This window comes from Paramisgurnus dabryanus, chromosome 4 (assembly GCF_030506205.2).
Source record: "Paramisgurnus dabryanus chromosome 4, PD_genome_1.1, whole genome shotgun sequence".
Classification (NCBI taxonomy): Eukaryota; Metazoa; Chordata; class Actinopteri; order Cypriniformes; family Cobitidae; genus Paramisgurnus; species Paramisgurnus dabryanus.
The window spans coordinates 20,518,736-20,534,353 of NC_133340.1; the positions used below are offsets into that span (position 1 = coordinate 20,518,736).

Below are 15,618 nucleotides of genomic sequence, written 5' to 3' on the forward strand. Positions count from 1 at the left end.
CACCAGCTGCCACTGTCCCAGACTAATTTTCATGTTTGGGCTGCAAAAAAATAAAAAATAAAAATGTGTTTGTCAATGCAAGATGTTTAAAAACATCTTGCATTTAACATACTGTATTTCAGTGGCATTGTTTTGTCTCAAGATGTACACCAGTATTGTTTTTCTGTAAGGTATATGTGTTACAACTACTTTTATGTCCTAATATAACTAAGTTCCCCTAACATAATTAATAAAAAAGATCTCTATAAAACCTTTATTTTAACTATATTGCCTATAGCAAGCTTAGTGAGTTTTGTGTCTGCCTTTAATTACCAAAGCTCATCTTGTATATAGAAACGTTGGTACATTATGACCCAGTTTGCACAATAGCAGTGTGGGCCAAACCGTAAATATTGAGCAAAACACATTTGCTGTGGTGTGCTGGAAATTATACGGGAAAATGTTTCTGAGCAATACTCTCCTGACCCTTAAAAGATAAACAGCGCTACTGCCAATATATCAAAGGTTGAATTTACACAACAGCTCATTTACGGGAAATCTGAAATGGGCAGATAAAAGTGAGGCTGAGTATAAATTACATGGGCTGCAGCTTACAGATGCTGTATAGAAAAACAGACAAACAGACAGGATGAAGGTGCATCTGCTTTGTTTGACCTTCGTTCTTCTGTCCTCACCGCTCTTAACACTATGTGACCCACTGTGAGTATTTAAAATATTACTACCTTAAAGATTACATATATCTGAGTATCTATGTTTAAAACAATTACATTTTCTTTTCTCAGATTTGTCCTGTCGGCTCCTAATTTACTGAGGGTGGGTTCCTCAGAGAACGTGTTTGTGGAGGCTCAAGATTACGCTGGAGCCAACCTGAATGTTATGATTGTAGTGAAGAACTATCCACGCAAAAATCAGGAAATCATTTCTGAAACAGTGACCCTGACTGCGGACAACAACTACCAGCTCCTTACAAAAATTAAGGTGACACACTTTCACATCCTTGCTCATTATAAGCAAATGTGAAGAATCAGTGATTCATTACAAAACTGTTTGCAATGACACATCTCTGAAGTCTTTTGTTTAAAATTTGAATGCTAATTTTAAGAGCAAAATTAGCAATGAGGTCTCTGATAAACATGCTCTAAATGTGCTGTTCATCATGATTAGATACCCAATGATAAAAAAATATTCACCAATGATCCTCTGGAGAAGCAGTATGTGTATCTACAAGCTCATTTTCCTTCCAAAGTTTTGGAAAAAGTAGTCATGGTCTCATTTCAGTGTGGATATATATTTGTACAAACAGACAAACCCATCTACACACCAGGTAGCACAGGTAAGATCACAAGAGTATGACCCCTATTGATGATACCATTTATGACATGTTGTTATTATATCACTTTGCATCTCCTACTTATGTTGTAAGATAATTTTTATAGTTACATTTAAGATTCTCAGAAGTAAATCTTTTTTTTGCAGTTCAATACAGGATTTTCTCTCTGACTCCCAACTTGCACCCAAATAGTCAATCTGGAATCTCAGTGGACATCATGGTACAAATTTAAATAACAATACACTGTTTTTTTTCAGGCACAAATACACTTATTCATCACATTTAATTACTCAGTACTATTACAGTAATGATTTTTTAAGCACAGACATCTAAAAAGCTAATTTCTGACATCTTTCATTGCGTTTTCAGAATCCACAAGGCATCACTGTCTCAACAGAGAAGGAAATTCCAGCGCAAGGGATGAAGTCCGGAAAATATCCAATCCCAAAGATTGCCAGGTGTGTATTAAAAAAGCTCGAGACAATTGCTGAATGTAAATGTAGCTCCTTAATTTATCAGTAAACCTGAAGCTGTATACACCAGTCCCAGACAACATTTCTTGGTGGGGCCAATGTAGGCACCATATGTGCTTGCAATATGGGCCCTAAGTTGCTTTGTCCGCGGGTTCCATGCAGGCTAGAGGTCTTCTCGGGTCCAAAGAAATGTACCCGACCCGAAATGACCCGAACCACTTTATACCCGAACCCGCTGTGCATAAATAACCCGACCAGAGACATACCCGAGAAAATTAGACCTGAACTAGTGGCAATTTTTTTTAACCCGACTGGACCCGAATGTAAACGTTTCTGACATGTGTGCATTCTGCAGACCCACACGCAGCTGTCAGACAGAAAGAAACTCCGGTGGCCTCGCAACTAATTTGGCGAGCTGCTCCATTCGTTTTACTTTGTTATCTGACGACGACACCAAGGTTACCGCTAAAATGAAGCCTTATTTCAAAACATTGTTGCTTGGGATTGGGGTTAGATTTGTGATTTTAGTCTGATTTTTAAACAGTTTTCACGCGGGGATAAAGTTGGGTTTAGCATAAATGCGGATGTCATTTTAAACATTGCTTTATATTTTTAATTGTCAGAATTTTAAACTGTTTTCCCTTGTGGTAAGAGTTGGGTTAGAATGCCATTTTATGTAACAGAAAGTTGTTCTAATCCCAAACAACAAGTGTAAGATAAAAAAAATTAGTAACCATTTTGCAAAACTGGCACAAAAAAGTTGTGCCACAGACATGTAAAAATGCTGAAACACATCACTTAAACGCTCAAAACATTTCAAGGTGAATTCAAATACCGTCACATTCCTATCTTACGATATCTGTGCTACTCACCTGACCAATGGTGAGCTCAAACTGCCTGAAGGTGGCGAAAGGCTCGATATCTACCACCAGTGCTGTGATTGGCTGAAACACTCGGTGCACGCTGCCTTGAAGGCTTCGTTGGGGGCTTAAGTGCTATAATTGGGTCCCCAGTGCTTCTATCAACTTAGAAAATGTGAAAAAGATCAACCCAGTAACTTAGTTTTGGTAAACCATTTTCTGCAAGCATGTGGAAAAATAGGTCATTGTAATTTGGCTCTTATTGTGATGTCAGAATAAGGTAATACCGCCCCCTTTATCTACACTATCCAATCACAGCATTTCCATTTAGTGCAGAGAAAAAGAGAGAAAGAAAAAAGTAATTGACAGCAGAATTGAGTTTCAATTACAGCAAACCACCATCATTGTGATCAGTGTTTGAACTTCATCAGCTCATTTGCATTTTAAACAACACACCCAAAACAGCACACATTTGCTCAGGCCTACAAATTTGCGATTTTAAAATGCTATAATAAATTATCTATATGGCATTTTGAGCTAAAACTTCACATACACACTCTGGGGACACCAAAGATTTATTTTACTTCTTAAAAATATCTCATAATATGACCCCTTTAACATTGACAAATCAACGATTTTTAACATTGTTTCAATGGTTGCATGCTATCTGGGTAAATTGGCCCCACAAAGAAATGTTGGCTGGGATATGATCTCTGTTGTTAGATCAACTCTGTTCATGGTTTGTTGTCCTTTGTTTTGATATTATGACATCTGATGTGTTTATGTTTTAAGTTCTGGGATCTGGAAGGTGGTCACACGGTACGCAAACACTCCACAGAAGACGTTCACTGCAGACTTTGAAGTCAAAGAATATGGTGAGATATGATGCAACAAAAGCAGTGAGTGGTGCAACCATGAGATAATAACAAAAAGTGTTGATCTATTATCTCTGTGTGTTTTGGTTTATAGTGCTTCCAACTTTTGAAGTCATTTTAAGTCCCAGAAAAGTGTTCTTCTATGTAGGTGAAGAAAGTCTAACAGTTGACATTACTGCAGAGTAAGATCCATTATTCTTACCTTGTATGGAAATTTACTAAGTTTACTTTGTGGAAATGAAAAGTGAAATATGCAAAATACAAAATACTGTAATACGAGCAAAAACCCCCAAAAGTTGTCCCTTATATACTGAACTGTATTCCGTCATGTATGCAAAGTCAATAGTGATTACGATGTTTGGTGTCACTTATTTATTTATTTAGTTTCATTTATTTTTAGGCTTTTTGAATAAAATGTTAAATGATAGTCCACATTTTGCCTTGTTTTAGCCTAGACGTCTGGGGCTAAAAGATGTCTATTAGACGGCTGGATTGAGATGGGAGCTTTTATAGAAACAAAATGCAGAAACATTTATTAAAGCCCCCCCCGCCCCCTGCCGCCCCCCAAAAAACTGCATCATATTTTAGCATCTAATTTTGATTCAGTTTTATTTTGTGAGTAAACAGTCATAACCCAAAAATCTCAATGTACAATAGGGAGGACTCTTTATGTAATATAGTTTGTCACATGACGAAAAGCGTTTTTTTTTTTAAGGTATCGGTTTGGGAAGAAGGTAAATGGACAAGCATTTGTGGTGTTTGGTGTGATGGAAGACGAGATCAAAACAAGCATTGCTGGCTCTCTACAAAGAGTTCCGGTAAGCTTTATAGCCAAATGTGACCAAACATAATTTTTTCATGGGTCAAAATACATTTAAATTCAAATGCTGTAAACACTGTCATGCATACATTTTCTCTGCCTCATATATACATAGACAATAAATGGAAAGTGTGAAGTAGTTCTGACCAGGGAGATGATCCTTAAGACCTTTCCAAACATCAATCAGCTGGTTGGAAAGTCATTCTTTGTTTCAGTCAGTGTTTTAACAGAGACCGGTAAGAATCAACGCACACACTGTATACAGGGCCGAATTAATGCATGGGCTTACCTGGGCTTAAGCCCAGGGCCTCGGGCTGGGAGGGGCCCCGAGATGACGGACAAAAATAACAACCGCATTTTATAAAAAGTTGATACTCCCTTTAAAATTATGCTTAATCACTTTGCTTTGAATGTCCGTGTGTAAATGCAGTTCCTGCGCAAGAAAATCTCTCACTTACTATAGGCTACCCTGCAATCATTAGTGAGCTTTGTAAAATTTCTGTCTGAAATATCCATTATTGCATTTCTGAAGGCAACACACACAGACAGCTTTCTGATAAAGTGACCACAAGTGCCTTTCAAGTGATGAACAAAGACGAAACTGAGGAAGCGTTTTTAAGATCGCTGAACTTAGCCGTGGCTTCCAAGGCAGAATCTAATTTGTTATTTATTAGATTTAGTTATCAAAATGTTTTTTGTAATATCTTTGTGTGCTGTTCTGTACATATTGGCTTTAAAATGTTACGAGGAATAATTTAATGAATGTTTATATACACATTTTCTTTCAGGTGGCAAGGAAATAAAAGACAAGAAATTACATATCATTTGTTACTGTAAATTATAAAAAACAAGCTTTATATACAATTCATTAAACGTTCATTTATAACCAGAAAACACTGAAATTAATGATTTTATAGACACTTTATATGCTTTATTATTTTGCACAGAAATATCTGATTGCTTACTTTCACTTTGATTATCTCTGTATTCACTTGAAACACCTGATGTTTCTTATAACATTTGTTTCACATCTCTTTTCTATCATTTTAAAGTTAGCATCGACCATAATATTAAATCACAAAGAGACAATTGTGTCAGATTCGGTGAAGATATTTTTGGTGTCATCACCGAAAAAAAAAACGCCTTACCTGTTTTGTAGCTCAACTTTTGACAAGTTAATCAACCTTTTTATAAACATTTTAAAACTTATACTTGTCGAAAAAATCTGGTTTTTGATGTTTACTTTGCTGAACGCCTAAATATGATCACGCAGAGCACCTAGCGCGTTCGGATAAATTGAATGTGACAGCATGCAACAGCGCAATATCGACACAACGGAAAGCAATCCAAAACTTACAGAACTTAAATAAGATCAGAATTTACCTTTATAATTAATAATAAAAAAAATGAAGTCAGAATAAAGTAAGGTGCAGAACATGGGTGCAAAATGCCTAAATACGCAGGGGAATAAAACGCAAGCCACAAATAGTTTAATCAGATAACACTGAATAATCTATAAATTAAATAAAAACAAAGAAATTATTAAAATAACGAAAGTATAGAATTGCCTGTTTTGTCTTTTAAATTGCAGAAACAAAGAGACTTTGCAATGGTTTCTGGATATGGACGTGTAGCCCTGTCACGGGATTTAGGCTATTCACAGACTTTAAAAATATTTATTGAAAGCTACTTTTTCACATATTATTTACTTAGTATTATCATAATAGGCTGTATATTTTTTATATTGGGTGAAAGCTGTTATACTGTATGTGAAATCAGATAATATGCACTCTTATACAGCCAAAAGTAAATGATCCTCATTTTATAACACATCTGCGATGATTCGACTGTGCAGTAGAATCAGGCTTCTCCTGTTAAAGCATCGAATCTTAGACTATTCGGGTCACCTCTAGCTAGGACTATGTGCATATGTTATGCAGTGATATTTGTGTATATTGTGGGCATTCTGATATGGTTTTAATATTTTGTTATTGCATTTATTCCAGCAAAATAAAAGCCTGACAACTTGAACTTAGTGATTATAAAGATTGTTTGAATGTAGGCTGCAATTCTGGTGGATGAAGGGCCCCACAAAAGGGTGAAGCCCAGGGGCCCCTTACAGTGTTAATGCGGCCCTGACTGTATATCTGTATGAACATGTGTATGTGTGTGCTGTAGACATAAAGATGGGTGATTGTGTGTGTTTCAGGCAGTGAAATGGTAGAAGCACACAGGAGAGGCATTCAGATTGTGACGTCACCATACACCATCCACTTCAAGAGGACACCTCACTTCTTCAAACCTGGGATGCCTTTTGATGTCTCGGTACAAAACTAGACTAGAAAGATGATAAACTTAAGGAAGATGTCTTAATAAGCACTTGAACATTAATTATAAATGTGCTCTATAAATAATGTTACCAAGCTTTCAAGTTTTTGAAAGTGTTTTGTCTGGGTTTTTATGAAAGGTTTACGTGACAAATCCTGACCTGACACCTGCTGTAAATGTGCCAGTAGAGGTAAATCCTGGAGGGGTCAGAGGTAAAACAAAAGATAATGGCATTGAAAAAGTCACCATCAATTCACACGGAGAATCTTCAACACTGCAGATCACCGTAAGATCTGACCATCATTGCTGATCTAGTGCAGAGATTCAGTTCATTCTAAAATTAAGTGAAAATTTATTGAAAATATGCATGTATAAATATATTCTTGTTATCTATTTATAATTTTCTAGGTAAAGACAATAGACCCAACATTACAAGCTGAACAGCAGGCAGTGAAGAAAATGACAGCTCAGGCCTATAAACCCCAAACCAACAACTACCTGCATGTTGGCATTGATGCAGCAGAGCTTGGAATTGATGATCAAATGAAAGTCAATCTGTACACAGGAAAAAGTCCAGGAGTCAAAGATCAGGATTACACATACATGGTAAGAGAAATTAGTTGTTATTTATGATGGTGCATAGTGTAATAAACATTTGTTTCAACTGTTCCAGTCATGTGACAAAAACAACGAGCAAAAATCTACAGCTGATTCGGAATTTAAAAAATTAGGATTGTAGTCATTTTGACACGGGGCACCAGTTGGGTAGTATGTCATACACAGGACACTACACAGCAAAATCCCCAGTGTTAAATTAACACTGCTCGGTGTTTATATAATCCACACCAAGATTGGTGTTAAAAAAACACTAAATCAGTGTTAAAGTTAATAAGATAATGAAGTGATTGAGTCATTAATAGTGAACACCTGCTGGTCATTCCGTGTCAAATCAACTCAATTTTGGAATTGTTCCTGTCTTAAAAATTTTATTTTTGTTGACTCTTTTTCTGGAGAAAGTAATACTAAAATGAGGAAGAAAGCCAAATTATTAAATGCAATAGATGAAATCACCATAGTTAAATGAACACTATCATCATCTCTGTTTGAAAACTAAAATTACAACTTGCTTGCAGAGTTACATGGATGATAAGTTTAACTTCTAAAGAACTGCTGTAAATCTGGTTAATGAAGCAAGTCACCATTGCTCCGATTAGTGTTTCCTTTAGTTGGGTACTTGGGTCTTGAAGTTTAGTGTAAGATTTCTTCTGCTAATTATGGCAGTGTGTTTATAAAACACATATGTTAAAGCAGAGGAAGATGAGAGAAGTGAAGTCTATAACTAACACTACGTTAATTAGTATAAAACTTGGGAGTCAATGATATCGTAAAAAAAAATTATCACTGAATGTAAGTGTCTAATTTATGTTCTGCCAAACCTGTGAAGCTCCCATGAAATCCAACAGTGCTGTAAAAGTCCACTTACCCTGAAGAGTTAAATATTGTTTACCCAAATCTAATCTGTGGTGCAAGCCAGACACACTGAGACATCAACATTCAGCCTATAAAACACAATCATGGTGACAATTAACAACAAAGCTTCATGCCGCAATGCATGCTGGGTACCAGGATTGTAGAAAACTCATTCATAAATCCCATCATGCATTGCAACATGACAAAAATTTAGCAACTTTCTTGCCATTAACTGTCACCATTGTTGAGATTTGTATCAGAAATCATGAAGTCTCTCTTAAGCAAAAAACAACAACAACTAAAAACACACTAAAGCGTTACGGCAGTCTCGTTCAATACACTGTCATTTGCATAGATCTTTTTTATATGTCTGTTTCTTCATAATAAATTTATGACCAAATGTTTCAATAATTTGTTGAGTAGAAAATAATAAATATAAACAATCTGAGAAGGTCTGGAAGGGCTTCCCTCTACATGAAGCAATGAACAAGTGGTTTTACTATAACATTGTTGCTATTGCTAAAAGAGGAGAGTTAGATCAGTGAAGGTCAAGGGACAAATGCCTAACTAAAGGAAACACTAATCACAGTAATGGTGACTTCAAATGACCTCATAACAAACACAAACTTATGATTTAATATGATATATTTTGTGGCAAATGTCTATTTGACTTGTGAGACATCACGTCAGAAAGAAGATTTGTTTACTTAATCACGCGTGTGGATGCTGTAATTGTTGAGCACTTTTTTTGTATTTTGTTCTGATAGCTGTTTAGAAGTTAAACTTATCCATTTAGAAAATAACTGCAAGTTATCTTTTTATTTTTCAAACAGAGATGCTGATAGAGAGGCAAACGTGAAAGATTGCAGCTTTTGGAGGCATACACCCAACCGTATTCATCTATTGCATTTAATAATTTGTCTTTCTTTATTATTTTAGTATTTTCTCCAGAAAACGAGTCATCAAAATAAAAATTTAGAGACAGGAAAATGTCCAAAATGTAATTGATTTGAATGACCAGCAGGTGTTCACCATTAATATCTTGATCATCACTTCATTATCTCATTAACTTTAACACTGATTCAGAGTTATATTTTTAACACCAGTCTTTTTTAACACCGATCTTGGTGTGGATTATATAAACACCAAATAGTGTTGATTTAACACTGGTAGAGTTAATTTAACACTGGGGATTTTCCTGTGTAGAGTGTGTTTTCACCTCAAGTGTGTGTGCATGTGTGTCAGATGACCCCTCCCTCCTCTACTTCGGGGCACCAGCTAAAGAATTTCACTGTAACAATAAGAATGATCTAAATCAGTGTTTCCCACTCCTGGTTCTCGCGTGTCCCTTCCAGAAAGTTATAGATTTCTCCTTATCTAACACGTCTGATTTTACTCAACAGGTTGTTAGGAAGACATGTTATTAGTTGAATCAGGTGTTTTAAATAAGGAGACATCTAAAACTTTCTTGAAGGGGGTACTCGAGGAACAGAATTGGGAAGCACAGATTCTATTGCATTAAATATTTTAACTTTCTTCATTATATTAGTATTACTTTCTCCAGAAAAAGAGTCATCAAAATCAAAAATTAGATACAGGAAAATTTCCGTAAATTAAGTGGTGACGCGGACTGGTTCTTCGTGTTGGAGAGAGGAGTTCTTGCAGTTAGTGTTCAATGACATCAAAGTACCGCGAGAGCAATTCGAAATTAGACCTCTAGGTGTGATTTCTCAACTCGCTCTCACGGTACGTTGACATCATCCGCCTGTCGGTTCTTCCAGCACCACATGAAGTCGAACATGCGTAAAATTGCTGACCTCAGAGCAGTCGTCTCTGCTCCTCGACATAATTGTGCAGCTGTATTTGCAAATACAAACACACAAAACGAGTTTGCACAAACATAAATGTGATCATGGATGCATTCAGAGCAGTGGCGGAGCCAGAGGGGTAATTGGGGTGGCAATTGCCACCCCAGACGAAGTCCTTGCCACCCCTGTTGCCACCCCGCTGAAAACATTACACTGTTTGATTTTTACAAACATTTCTCAAATCTCCCAGCGGACGTGAATGCGCTGCTACACTTTTCATTAGGCTTGTTCTTCGTGCCCCAAAACATAACGCGGCAGCACACACAGGATCAATGAAGAGCGTTTTGCTGGTATGTAACGGCTTTTATTGGTATTAAATTAAACATAGTACTGTTTTAACGGGAAGCAAGGGAGACGTTGCACTGTAGTGCTTAGCATTTATACTTCAATGAGCATTACTAGTCTTGTGAAACTGACTAATACAGATGTGGCCTTTAAAAACGCGCGTTTTCTCCCGCGGCATTCGCCAAATCGTCTCGCGGAGTCACGCAGAATTCTGCAAGTGTTTTCGGGGGGGCTACTTTCCCTTTTCCCTTAATGTGTTTCGCTTCACAGAAAATCCACCAGGTGGCGCATAAAAAACTACATTTTTATATGCGTTGTCATTGCGGTTGTTTCCAGAAGTTAATAAGGGCATTGCTGAATATTTAATATTTCTATTAAAACAGCAAAGTGACGTCAACCCCTTCTTGCCAGCATAACAGCGCATACATTTATTAAGATGACTGTACGTGCAATGGGCATTTATACTAAGTGCAACAAAGAATTTAGTGTGAGCCTAATACCCTTAACTCTATTTACAATGAATATCTTAATTATTTGTGTTGTCGAATTTTGACACCGTTTCATTGTTTGTTTATAATATTAATAATTATGTCCGTTTTTCTAAAAGTATTACTATTTTAAAGAGATTCATGTGGTATAAAAATACATGTTTTAAAGTTAAAAATGTTGTAAAAATATATTAGTATTATTGTTCTTAATATATTAAGAACAATAATATGACACATGTATATTGCGCTAAAATGCTATACATATGGAAAGAGGAATTCTTCTCAACCACCACCAATAAAGTTAAAAAAATATTCTTTAGAAAAATAGCGTTTAAACCCACGCAGAGCGAACAAGAAAACATGGGCCTATGCTTACATACTGTACAGTGGGCATATGATATCTTTATTTAGTTTTACATATTTAAAACTTTAATAATACCTTTCTTGCGCATATAGGCAGTCAGTGTTATGATTTTTTTTTATCCTTTCAGCCGTTATTCATAACAATAAACAGATTTCCTTATTGAAAGAAAAACGTAGAAAATGTTATTATGGGTATAGTTGATGCAAATAAAGTGTGCAGTATACAAAAAATGCAAACAAATTATTTCTAAAAGTGGCAAGATTTTAAAAAGATAAAGGTGGTATAAAGAAAGACATGAGAAAAGTAGAGGTATGCAAAAGAGCACAGTTTAGTTATTGTTAATTAAAGCGGTTTTATACACCTTTGTTTGAATTGACAAGCATTTTATTCGCCACTTTCAACACATTTTGTGATTCATTTACTGATTTATTACAGAAAATTGTTGTCAGAAGCAAAGCTATTGTACAAAGCATCTTTATATGTATGTTTTAAAGTTAAAAATGTTGTAAAAAATATATTAGTATTCTTTAATTTAAGAATAACAATATGATACATTTATATTGCGCTAAAATGCAATATACATTATTCTGCAAGCAATATAAATTATTCTCAACCACCACCAATTAAGTGTAAACATTATTCTTTAGAAAAAAAACGGCGTTTAAACCCGTGTTGCGTGGAGCGAACAAGAAAACATATGCTTACATGCTTATTCGGCATATGATATCTTTTTTATTTAGTTTTACAGTTTTAAAAGTGGCAAAAAAGTTCTTAAAAATTTAATGAATACTGGTTTTGTAAAATGTATATAACTGCAGATGCGTGCGTGGGATCCGGGCAGGTATCATTTTCCTCCAGACCTTGACGCATGGTCGCGGGAAGGCGAGAAATATATTTTTTTTAGGTTAAAATATTTTGCACAATTGATATATTACTTATGAATATTTTAGGAAATTATTTTTGACACACGTAGGTTATTACGTGTATTTTGGATTTTAATTTCATTACTGTGCCTATCCGTGGCCTCATCCGAGCGCACTTTCTCCGCCTTGCATCTTTTGAAGACATTGGTATGCAGCACCATGACCCAGAAAAGACTCACACACCTTTCCCTGATGCATGCCCACACAGAAATACTGAACTCCCTGGATATTTGTCCTCTAGCTCATGAGAGACTTTGGAATCTCTATACAACCGGCGCAATTCGCGAGGCGAGTTTTTTCTGTTCGAGTAAAGAGCGCGTTGATAATATGCGTATTAACGGAATGACAACGCGGGTTTGTTTATTACATGGATGCGCAGCAGCACAAAAACGCTTTTTAATATGAAAAATTAAAGGATTAAAATGTAACAGATTATTATTGAGTCTCTTGGACATAAATGATGACCAATTATGAGACGTTAGAAGGCGCAAAGAGCTGCTTCATCTGTAGCTAAGTAAATAAATGCTTTGCTTTAAACAAATGCATCTACTTTTAAATGTTTTTTTTTAAATGCTACCCAACGGATTTATTGTATATAATGACTCTGCACCTGTAGATATGGTGAGATGAGAAAACATTTTAAGTAATGCTTTTAAAAAAAACATTTCGCTGTCCAAGTGCTGAAATGGCTCTCCACACGTTTGTAAATTCTTTATCTTTTGTTTGTAACAAATAAAGTATTTTTACAGTACAAACCTTATATAAAGCCTATTCTAAAAATGTAATTATACACCATGTTTTTCTTATTAAAAGTATACAATATCAGAACTAAACCCATTATTATTTTTGTTCAAATTATGAATTATTTATATGTTTAAAAAAGACAGTAATAGTACTATTTAGTAAAAAAAGATCTATATAAAAATATACTAGGTATGTTAATGTAAGAATATTTTACATCTGTTAATCGACGTGTGATCTTAACTTAAAAACGAAAGTAAAATATGTTCGTCCGCATGGACATTGAAAACTGTGAAGTTTAATTAATATTATATGTTGTTATAATATTATATGTTGTATGTAAATTGTAACGAAAGTAATTCCCCCTGGGATAAGTATTTTTGCTTCTGATTAATAGCGCATATTCATCTGAGAACTGATGATGTCTGTGTTTCAGACCCTGGCTGTGTGCCCTGAAGTGTATATGACAATAAAGTAGTAAATCTCAATGTATTTATTTTTAAAATGTATTTTAAATAGGCCTATAGGCTCATAGGTTTTTTGGTTAAAAAAATTCACAGCACCCCCTGTTCAAAATGACTTCCAGCGGCCCTGCCTTGACGCTTTGTGTGTTCGACTTTAAATGGTGCGGCGCTGACTGGTCGGCGTATGACATCAGAGTACCGCGAGAGCAAAGGTAAAGTCGGACCATTTGTAACATTTCGACTTGCTCTCGCGGTACTTTGATGTCTTAGTTGCCGAACTGTCTGCGCAGCGCCACATAGAAACGCCCTTTGACTCTTTAAGGCAAAGTACCAGCAACATGAGAAGTGGTGGCACGCAAAAGAAAGTGAAGGTACGCAGTACGCTAAAATATAAAGTGTCTGTACTGCGAGCACTGGTTTAGTTATTTACATCGTGTGTTGCTCTTTCACCATTGTGCACCCGCGCACTCGCTCTGTAGTTTGTAGCTCGCGCTCCGGCTTCGATAAACAATGCCCGTTTCTCAATACCAAGTAGGGGAGAGTGGGGCAAAGTGAGCCAGTGGGTAAGTTGACCCACCCCCTTTATCTAGGCAACCATACAGATTTGTAGCCGTGTGACCACAAATACAGGTAGCAACCATAATTTATATTTGGCTATGTTAAAGAGAAGGACAAATTAAAGAGTTATGATTAAAGTATGATTTAAAAAAAAAAAAAAAACAGTTTTTATCCTATCAAAGTAAAATGTATACATACCAGGTATAATGGCTGTTATGTCAAAGTAGATTTATCCAGGTCTAAATATTTATACCATACATATTGGTGATAGGCTAATGTATAAAACCATGTGAATGATTTAGCTAAAGATTAGCCTGAATTACTAAGCTAGGCAGTTTTCCAAAACGGTGGCTGTGGGGCAAAGTGAACCAGATGGGGTAAACTGAACCAGGGGTTCAACCCCACCATGAGGCACTGTAACCATTGAACATGTTTCATAACAAAAAGAGCCTAGGTTATATCAACATATGTCAAATTAAGTTACCTGATATCCACTTAATTTTATAAGTTATAAACATTCATTTAAAATAACATACAGCGTATGTATTAGGCCTATTTGCTTAAATAGCATTTTAACAAAGAAACTGCAAGGGTTGAAATTAAAACCCAACGCGCTGGTGAAAACTGGATAAACCGGTTTTCTTTTGATTCCCTGATGATGAGGTGATCGATTAGCATTGGGGGTTGGCAAAGAATTGGCAGACCTAGGGGTGGGTGGTTTTTAATTTCTTGACTCTGTGTCACTGGTAGCTGCTAAAACAAGCAGCTAAACCATGTACAATTAATTACATGTTGGAATTAACTTCCTTCATGTCTTTTTATTTATACACTGTAAAAAATATTTTCTGAATTTTTAAGTAGTTAGCATTAAATATGTTTACAAACAATTGGTTTACAAACTCTGGGATGTTTGTGATTATCATCATTCAGAAAAGTGGTGCTTGTGTTTAGACTTGTGTTTTACGTGATTAAATCATGAAGATTACATTAGTTTCTTTTCAGTGTAGAACAGTTTGTAATCAAAATGCAAAAATATAGTATATTTATAAACATCGCTGAAACAAAGAGTGAATTAAAATTAAAAAAGTAATAAAGTTAAAGCTGCTGATAATTTTGTTTATATTTACTAGCCTTTTCTGAGTGAAAAATGTTTAGATTTTGTTAAGTAGCCTAAATCCTACTCCAATTTATTTCAGTGTGGGTTTCTCATTTTTATCAGCTTTCTTTTGCTTTTCAAAGGGCCGTCTACCTTTGCTACCGCCAGTGCTTTAATGTGGGCCGGTAGGCGCCAGTACTCAGTACCGCCACTTCCAAATATAGCTCTTGCGTACCACCACCTCTCCCTGCGCCCAGAACGTACTTCTAGCGTACCAGAACGCTCATTTGCACATCTGTTTAAATCAGAGGCTTAATTTAATCCTTTGGCTGCGCTGCCGCTTTTCAAAGCGCCCTTCACAATGCAAGCTACCTAATTCGTCCCACCGAGAGCAGAGACTACATTACCCATACACCTTTGAGTTTTACAAGTTAAAAGCGCATGCGTAGCTTTTGCTGCTGTCAATAGGCTTGTTCGACTTCATGCGGCGCCCCGAGAATCGACAGCCGGAAGACGTCACAGTATCGCGAGAGCGAGGCGAAATATGATTTCTTGAATCATTTTCGCGGTACTCTGACGTCATCCGGCTGTCGGTTCTTGTGGCGCCGCATGAAGTCGAACAAGCATAGTGTTAACAACGTGGTTTGGAGAGGTGTGTGAAACGCGCAACCATAG

The 15,618-nt window shown here is 36.1% G+C and overlaps 1 protein-coding gene across 2 annotated transcripts in view; it reads left to right on the top strand.

Moving 5' to 3' along the window:
* Positions 1 to 544: 544 nt before the first annotated feature.
* Positions 545 to 15,618, top strand: part of LOC135760482 (complement C3-like) — an 82,172-nt gene continuing 67,098 nt past the window's right edge. For both annotated transcript variants that reach the window (XM_065274477.2, XM_073814290.1), the window contains exons 1-12: positions 545 to 699; positions 783 to 978; positions 1,165 to 1,333; positions 1,477 to 1,550; positions 1,700 to 1,788; positions 3,456 to 3,538; positions 3,633 to 3,720; positions 4,254 to 4,356; positions 4,474 to 4,594; positions 6,568 to 6,683; positions 6,826 to 6,972; positions 7,095 to 7,292. In XM_065274477.2, coding sequence (XP_065130549.1) covers positions 629 to 699; positions 783 to 978; positions 1,165 to 1,333; positions 1,477 to 1,550; positions 1,700 to 1,788; positions 3,456 to 3,538; positions 3,633 to 3,720; positions 4,254 to 4,356; positions 4,474 to 4,594; positions 6,568 to 6,683; positions 6,826 to 6,972; positions 7,095 to 7,292 — 1,455 coding nt within the window. In that variant the 5' untranslated portion in view covers positions 545 to 628. The remainder of the gene's footprint in view (positions 700 to 782; positions 979 to 1,164; positions 1,334 to 1,476; positions 1,551 to 1,699; positions 1,789 to 3,455; positions 3,539 to 3,632; positions 3,721 to 4,253; positions 4,357 to 4,473; positions 4,595 to 6,567; positions 6,684 to 6,825; positions 6,973 to 7,094; positions 7,293 to 15,618) is intronic.